Source organism: Mastacembelus armatus, chromosome 3, assembly GCF_900324485.2.
Source record: "Mastacembelus armatus chromosome 3, fMasArm1.2, whole genome shotgun sequence".
Classification (NCBI taxonomy): domain Eukaryota; kingdom Metazoa; phylum Chordata; class Actinopteri; order Synbranchiformes; family Mastacembelidae; genus Mastacembelus; species Mastacembelus armatus.
The window spans coordinates 23,030,700-23,039,591 of record NC_046635.1 but is presented as its reverse complement, the minus strand read 5'-3'; the positions used below and the strand labels follow the sequence as shown (position 1 = coordinate 23,039,591).

General features: G+C 39.4%; 1 protein-coding gene across 1 annotated transcript; it reads left to right on the top strand.

Moving 5' to 3' along the window:
• Positions 1-5,328: 5,328 nt before the first annotated feature.
• Positions 5,329-8,813, top strand: cyp1a (cytochrome P450, family 1, subfamily A). The gene is made up of 7 exons (XM_026293857.1): positions 5,329-5,438; positions 5,817-6,691; positions 6,778-6,904; positions 6,993-7,082; positions 7,296-7,419; positions 7,577-7,663; positions 7,793-8,813. The coding sequence occupies exons 2-7, from the start codon at positions 5,852-5,854 to the stop codon at positions 8,088-8,090; spliced, it is 1,566 nt and encodes a 521-aa protein (XP_026149642.1). The 5' UTR covers positions 5,329-5,438; positions 5,817-5,851; the 3' UTR covers positions 8,091-8,813.
• The last annotated feature ends 79 nt before the right edge of the window (positions 8,814-8,892 follow it).

Below are 8,892 nucleotides of genomic sequence, written 5' to 3'. Positions count from 1 at the left end.
ATTAAAATACAAAAACTTCAGAAAGTTTTTGAGGCAGGAATAGGCTACTAAGTTGCATTATGAGAAATGTAGGGTTCAACAGCTTGAGCCATTCTAGCGACTAAAACTCATGACTTTTAATTTTGACATTTCTTTTTTAACCATTTACTCCTGAGTCAAATTCAGTAATTACAAAAGAATTAATAATTCTGGTAACAGTCCATTATTTCAACATTTGGGAACATACTGGGAGTTAGACACAGGGTTGACATTAGTTTGGCCTCTTTGCTGTCAGTGGAGAGACATGTCTAGGATTTTCTAGTGTAGCACTAGGGCTTAAGGTGGGGGGAGGTGATTAGTCTCTCCCAAAGGGAAAGAGAAAAGAACTCCCAGCAAGTACAAATTGCAAATAGAAAAGTGGTCCATAGATGTAGCCAATTCCAACTTGTTTAACAGAAACTCTAACAGAGCTGTGCAAGTGGTTTATTATTATTGTTGTTTCATAATCAGTAATGACTGTTCAATAATTGATTCCAGTCTTAAAGTAACTTACACAACATTTCTGAATTTCTTAAATTCCTATGTCAGCTAAGCTACAAATAAACAGTAATGACTCCAATAGTGAACGCCTCAGTGTTCCACCAACTTCTGAATTAAAATTCTAAGGTAACATGAAACAAAGTCAGTTATTACCCCTGGGATACCTGAAAACATATATATCACTATGCAAAAGAGGCAGGTTGCAATTGGTTGTTGGTTGACATACATATATAAGTTGGACAAGCAATTTGAGAATTTAATGTGATACTTAACAGATCATTGAAGGGAAATTCCTATTTTGTTTTCCCACTTCCTTCAAGGTTATTGCTCATCAGCACAGCAGTCAGGTAGACTTCACTCTCTTGTTCAAGAATGTTTCTAATGGGAAGCTGTTTTTTCGAGTATGAGGCCAAGATCTGGGTTTTAAGGTATTATTATTCAAGAACACCACCGCTGCACAGAAATGTGTATTTCCTTTTGTTTTGTTGTCAGGGAAGAGGTAATATAGTCACTGACTTTTGTGGTCTAAACACTCTCAAATGAGCCTTCAAGATGCTGTTTAGAAAACACATCTTTATTTCAGCAGTTCCTTATGTTTGATTTAATGTTATGGCTGCTGATTTTAATACTGGCTCTGTAAAATCCTAGGATGTGCTATGAGCATTTTTTTCAAACATGTTTTTATTTTGAACTACATATTTTTAAAAGGTTTTATAGCTCTTTGACAACCATAGAGGTGCATTCATTCATCGGCTGATACTAAATCATAGAAACCACTACAAAGAAAAAAACAACCTCCTGACAGCACCGGTATGCAAAGAAGGATAACTCTCACGGTGAAACGAAGGTACACACCTGCTCTGAAGGTGTGTGCGTGACAGCCTTTGCGTGAGTAGAAACTAACAACCTTCACAGTCATTACACCTGCTTTTATGTCCACGAATTCTTTAAAAGGTATATGGCTGTGGGCAAAACATTTTGTCCTGTTTTTTTTTTTCCTTCCTAGCTCTGCGATGTTAGATAAAACTAACACCTCCAGGCCAGTGTCCAGCTCTGCATTCCAGTTCATCCTGACAGGACCCACCACTGCTGTACCTGTGGTCAACTCTACACACAGCTATGGATAAATGGCACCACTGTGGCAGTGTGTAACCGCTGGGATCTTTTAAAGGAGTTAACAGATAAACCCCATCACAAAACCTTTTCACTGACTCACATTTGGTCTTATACATTTTCCTTTTCTGTTTCCATAGTTTCCTGTGAGAAAAAGCCTATCACTTCAGCTTTGAGTTTTCTCTATTCTTAAAACTTTTTTTTGCAAAAGCAAGTTCGATATCAGATAAGAAGGGACATTTCTAAATCCCTAATATTTATTTAAAGTTTTAAGTTGTCCAGTGGTGTCACATGTACTGTTTTGCGGTGTCCAGCTGTGAAGGCTGCTCACCTGTTGTGATCTGACACGCACTCCTGCAGCCTGAGCACTCACTGAGAATGCAGCCGGTTCTCACCTGAGGCGATCCACACGATCACAGACAGGTTTGGCTTTAATTGGGTTCAATTTCATCCATGGGAAGTGCAGTCACACTACAGTACATTGCACAGTCAGCTGAAAATGCAACAGCTGAGGTATGAAAAGTTGCACTAGATTTCAGATTCTTTCATATACTGCAATACACCTAGTCTGTACTGCTAAGTGATCCTCAGTTCTCAGTTCAATTCATCCTTTACTGTCTGTCTGTGCACGTTAATGCTATAACCAGCATTGTGTGCATCAGACCTACTAGATAATAACCCCAGATCATGGTAACTGCTATGATACATGCAATAAGAAGAGATTTATTATTAGTAGTAGTAATAGTGCTATCAATATTACAGGCAAATTATTCTTGCACTCTCTCCAGTGATCCCAGGCTGCTGAGTTTCATAAGTTTCCGTTTTAGTAACTTCTTTTGCCGTTTGGTGGGTTCTTGCCTGTATGGCTGCTCAGTCTAGTCTCACCGTGTTGCATGACTGCAATGAATGAAGCCTGAGCGGCAGATTGCATGACTGCAAAGTCTCAAGATCCTTGTATTTACAGAAGCTATTGCGCGCGAATATGTGCACCTTCGTGCCCAAGCAAGGGGGGAAACGGTCTCGCGTCCTGCGCTCTTTGTTCTGCTAGTTTAAGACCCTTCTGTCTTTTCCAGAGGCGGCTGCCTTCGCGTGACTTGACCAAGCAGATTTAGGATTGTCCAGAAGACCGAAACCCTCCCCTTTGGACGGCAGCTCCGCTTCTCACGCAACCTGCAGCCCCAGAGGCGTAGCTCCGAGGCGCACACCGAGAGTCCCTAGAGAGTCAATACACAGCCAGAGAGGACCAGCACAGCGTGACTTACGCCAAATAAAAGACCAACTACCAAAATTTGGAATTGACGGACATTTTATTTTATTTTATTCACATTTTAAATTTTTTTCTGTACCTACTTATTTTTAATTGTTTTACTTATTAATTTTTTTTTTTACCAATTCCGCTTTAATTTCGCCTTTATAAACGCCACTGGAATTAAATTAAAATTCACAATCCATGGAAAATAAGAAGTACGGTTCTATGACATTTGCTTATTTTTCAACGTTCATTAAAATTTTAATTGTTCTTTATATTTATTTACTTTTTCGCACCTCACTACCACTGAAATGGCTGTTTTATTCATGGGCCATGTTTCCTCTTTCGCCACAGCTTCTATACTGTACATGATGTCAAAAGTTCCTTCCTTTGGTTATAAAAGATAGTGATGAATAATGACTTTTTTCACACAAAAGTGATAATAGCAGCAATTCATTTTCAGCGGCCTGATGTCGATACTTACTAGTTCTTCCATGCACAAGTATAAGGGACAGTTCGCTCAGTAAATTACAGGTCTATGTCCAGGTGGAAACAAAAACCGACGTTTATTTTGTCTGTTGTAGACCGAGAGTAGAGTTTCTCTAAAGCAAAGCTCCATGTTACATAAACAGATAACTTATCAAAATAAATGATTTAATGGCGATTCATGACTGAGGCAAATCACATCTTGACTGGACAAACTGGGAGAATGTGACTTACAAAGATCCATATGTGATAAAGTATCAGTATTTAGCACTAAATTAATGTTTGGACATATTTATTAATAAACCTGCGTAGGCCTGTGTGGTAAGTCTGCCTGTACACTTGGCCCATATTTTATGAACACGGACAAAACAGAATAGAAAGTGCATATTAGAGAGGCAACTGTCAATTCAATTTATGACAAGCTACTTTGGAAGGGGCATAAATTTAGGATCCCATTCTTTCACCACAACCCCACAATAACAAAGCACAGCTGCAGAAACCGACGGCTAGTTTAATGTAAATTTGTCTTCATCACGAATCGACGCACAATCTATCAATTTAAAGATGTTGGTATGGTAAGACAAGACAATGTTTTGACAGTTTTAAGTTGTAATAGAATATTTTGACTAAAATAAAATAAAATTAATTGATTTTCACATTAAAAGCCAAATATCGACTGTTTAATAAAGACTTGCTTAATTATGGGTTTTTTTGGGGGGGAACTATGTTTACATTTCTACAGAATTTATCAATATTTATGCCTTTGTTATGCCCCATGTGGCACAGACCATCGGCACAAACTCATGTAGCCTTGTACTACTGTACTGTCCAGGACCGATGCCCCCCCCCCCCCCCCCAGCATCGCCTTCAAAGGGGTGAGGTGAGGGTTTGATCACTGCGCTCTCACGCAACTGGTCAATCTTTAACTCCAAACGGGGAACTAACAGCTACAGGTGCCCAGTGACATTTTATCAGGACTTAAACCTGCCCGGGTGGTTGTTTTGAGGTTGTCACAAACTCCTTTTCTCACCTAAACATTGATTTTATTGCTGCAGAGAAACAGCATTTACATCATGACTCTGTTACTTCTAGACGTTGTTTTGCAGCTCATGCTTTATTTCTATGGAAGAAAACGGTAGAAAAAATGATGTTTATTGACTGCTGTTAATAATATGGGGCTGTCACTACAGTGCAAAAGACAAAGTGGTATTTCTCTCATTCCTGACCTTCAAAATCAAAATCACATCAGGTTGATAACAAGTCTATACCAAAATATTGATTCAGGTCCGTTTGAAATTAGTGTCACATCATCAACCGAAATAGCGCTTGGGCGTCAGACGTATTAACTAATGGCAACTCCTCTGCAATTATCCACAGAATGAGCAATAGCTTTTTGATTCACTTCTCAGCATGTGAGGACGAATAGCAACACACGAGATACAAGTGACTGTGGCTATTTGATCAAAAGAAAATTAGATGAATACGGTTTCTGCGTCAGTAAACACAACATCTGATGCGACCAAAGTGTTGACGATACGGCAGCGCGTTTATTATTAAAATTCTACTATATCATATATCACTGCAACAATTCTACATTCCAGTTTAAAACAACACAATAGAAGTTGCATTGTGCGTTGTTATCACAGACTGTTTTATAGTAGGGGAAATAAGACTTGGCTATAATCACTGATATGTCTTCTGTCTCCAAACATGAAACGCATTTGGGCTAGAGGGTTCTGTAGGTTTAAAACACTGACGGCTGAAACTGTGATATATGCAAATTCTGTATTTAAATGTAGTTTAAGAGTATTTCAAAAGTCGACAGGCACGCACGCACAAAAATACCAAGGGGAGCAAGAGAGCAAGAGAGCGAGAGAGAGAGAGAAATTACGTCATGGACAGCAGCCAATGAAGCTGTGGAGCGCACTATAAAGCACGAGCCCATTCTCTGTTTTGGGGACATTAAGATAGTAAAGTCTGACAATTACACAACTGAAACCACATCTTGACCATTCTGAAAACTACTTCTGGGATTACTACACCACTGCTCCTCATTTACCATTCTTCCAAGGTAAGCTTCATTTTTGCATATGAGGATTGATTTAAAACTGAGCAGATAATTTCAGACATAAAAACAAAGAGCTGTGTAGGGATTATTTTACAAGAATAACATTTATCTCAATGTGTCTTTGCAGTTGCAATGTTAATTAATTTACTGGTCATCCCTAAAGACTACAGAATGGTCGCAAGAAACTTTACAAATCCATTTTGCATAGACTGTCACCTGTAAAACATCTTGTTGTCCTAAATAGAAAGCCAAATTAATAGTAAACATATGTCTTGTGAGAGTCTTCATTTACTTAAGCTTTATAGTGCATGTAGCCAACATGTTACACAACACCTCTTCTCTGGCTTCACTACTCATATGCCCCTCCTTTTTAATTTCCAGGTTGTAGTGAAGGTAGAACTAAAGGAGCTGTCATCATGGTGCTTATGGTAGTGCCATTCATTGGATCAGTGTCGGTATCTGAGAGTTTGCTGGCTTTGGCAACAGTATGTCTAGCCTACCTGATTCTCAAGTTTTTCCGCACTAAGATTCCTGAAGGTCTCCGTCGGCTCCCTGGTCCCAAGCCACTGCCTATCATTGGGAATGTGCTGGAGTTGGGCAGCAAACCCTACCAAAGTCTCACTGCTATGAGCAAGCGCTATGGAGATGTCTTCCAGATCCAGATCGGCACACGTCCTGTAGTCGTGTTGTGTGGCAGTGAAACAGTTCGGCATGCTCTCATCAAGCAAGGGGATGACTTCTCAGGAAGACCTGACCTATACAGTTTTCAGTTCATCAATGAAGGCAAGAGTCTGGCTTTCAGTACAGATCAGGCTGGTGTTTGGCGTGTTCGCAGAAAACTGGCCTACAGTGCCCTGCGCACCTTTGCCACCCTGAAGGGCAAAACCCCAGAATACTCTTGTTTTCTGGAGGAACACATCTGCAAAGAGGGAGAGTATCTGGTGACACAGCTCAATAATGTCATGAAGGCCGACGGCAGCTTTGACCCTTTTCGCCAAATAGTTGTCTCTGTGGCAAATGTCATCTGTGGAATGTGCTTTGGCAAACGCTATGACCACAATGACCAGGAGCTGCTCAATTTTGTGAATGCCAGTGATGAGTTCGGCCAGGTGGTGGGTAGTGGCAACCCTGCAGACTTCATCCCTATACTTCAATACCTTCCCAGCCCAACAATGAAGGCATTTATAAATATCAATGCGCGCTTTATGATGTTTGTGAAAAAGCTTGTCAACGAGCACTATGCCACCTATGACAAGGTACAGCACACATTCAATCATTCATGTAATCTTTGAGTCAGTATGTATTTCAGATTTATTAAGACTGTCCAATAATTTCCTTTCAGGAAAACCTTCGTGACATCACTGACTCCCTCATTGACCACTGTGAGGACAGGAAGCTGGATGAGAATTCCAATGTTCAGGTGTCAGATGAGAAGGTTGTAGGAATTGTCAATGACCTTTTTGGAGCTGGTAGGTTGAATTTCTCTATAATATGTTAAATGATCTGCTGAGAAATTATCACTGCATAAATAAAAACAGAGTTTATATTTCCTTGTAGGTTTTGATACCATCTCCACTGCCCTGTCATGGTCAGTGGTGTACTTGGTTGCCTATCCAGAAATACAGGAGAGGCTTCATCAAGAACTGAGTATGTACAGCTGTTTTGGATGTTCCATTTGCGAGACAGTAAAATCTGATAAATCTATCACCTTTGAACACTAAAGGGATTCATTTATTCTGCCTTTGATTCAACACCCATTTTGTTTAAATCATTGAGTGTGATTCTTGAATCAAGTATATATTGAGATAGGACTGCAACCTTCCTCTTTATCTTGAATTAATAGTGGATTCTATTTTTCAGAGGATAAAGTTGGTCTGGGCCGCACTCCCCGTCTCTCTGATAAACCCAACTTACCTTACCTGGAGGCTTTCATCCTGGAGGTCTTTCGACACTCTTCTTTCCTGCCATTCACTATCCCACACTGGTAAGATTAAGTATATGCGAATTGTACCAGAGGAGCATATGAAAATGAGATAATTACATGACAAGTATCACAAAGACATCCTTGTGACTGGCATAAGAATGTATGTGAAGAAAAGCTTCAGATAAAAAACAGCCTAAGACATTGCTCTTCTTTTCAGCACAACAAAAGACACATCACTAAATGGTTACTTCATTCCCAAAGACACCTGTATCTTCATCAACCAGTGGCAGATCAACCATGATCCGTGAGTTCTTTTTGTTACATTTTAAAATATTTATTAAAACCATTAAACTTTACTGATTTAACAGTCACACTTTTAAATTTTTATACATTTGTGTCAGTATATATTTTTTGTATTCTTTGCACCTTTTAGTGAGCTGTGGAAAGACCCATCTTCCTTCAACCCAGACCGATTCCTGAGTGCTGATGGCACTGAAGTCAACAAGGCGGAAGGGGAGAAGGTGATGATTTTTGGCATGGGAAAGCGGCGTTGTATTGGTGAGGTCATTGGACGAAGTGAAGTCTACCTCTTCTTGGCAATCATTATCCAGAAGCTGCGTTTCCACGCCATGCCTGGAGAGTCGCCTGACCTGACACCAGAATACGGTCTGACAATGAAGCACAAACGCTGCCACCTGAGAGCGACGATGCGAGCAAGGACTGAGCAGTGAAGCCAATTATGCAACATATGACTCAACAAGTGGTGTAAATTGACTCACTTTAAGGGTGAAAATCAGTGGAAGCATCTTTCTCAGATTGTTCCAAATATGGAAATTTGCTTAATTCAGATTGTCAGAGATGTCTAGGTTCATGTGAACATATCTTTGGTATGTTTTGGGCTCACTGAGAGATATTTCTGCACCTGACTGGTGTTTCTCAATGAAGTATAAGGAGATACAGGTTCTCCTGCTATGTTGTCTTGTACACTAAACTACACCCAAGTTGTAAAATACACAGAAACTACGCTGACCTGTTCAACTTTGGGACAAACAGTATCTTTTGCTGAATAAGCTTAACTAGTTAGGTTACCACAGTCTAATTTTTTGAACATAAATAACCTAATGATATTACTTATACTTGTAAGCTGGTATTTGTTTTCCATTATAAGGTGGATGCAAGACACTGAAGCTATATTTGTATCCCAAAATGTGATTTTTGTTTTGTGTGTGTATATCTAGATCCTTGTTTTTTAAAAGTAATTTTTATGTGCCTACCATTTGCATATATTTTACCATGCATTCACAACAATTTAGAGGAGTTTCAGTGATTTGGGGGAAATATTAGTAGGATATACAGAACTACAAGCAAACACAAAAGTATTTCTATATCAAATGCATTGGTGGTTGCATATCATGTAAGGGCGATGAGAGCAAATAAAAATATGTTTCAAATGACCTTCTTGTTACAGTTTTTTGTTTGATGTGAAAGAAAAATAATTCACCAACACATGATGACCAGTAAATTAAACCTGGA

Excerpts from the sequence above, each read along its gene's own strand:
- cyp1a (XM_026293857.1), top strand. The coding sequence starts at position 5,852 with ATGGTGCTTATGGTAGTGCCATTCATTGGATCAGTGTCGGTATCTGAG. Across the intron at positions 7,083-7,295 it reads GAGGCTTCATCAAGAACTGA|AGGATAAAGTTGGTCTGGGC; the intron begins GTATGTACAGCT and ends TCTATTTTTCAG. Across the intron at positions 7,664-7,792 it reads TGGCAGATCAACCATGATCC|TGAGCTGTGGAAAGACCCAT; the intron begins GTGAGTTCTTTT and ends TGCACCTTTTAG.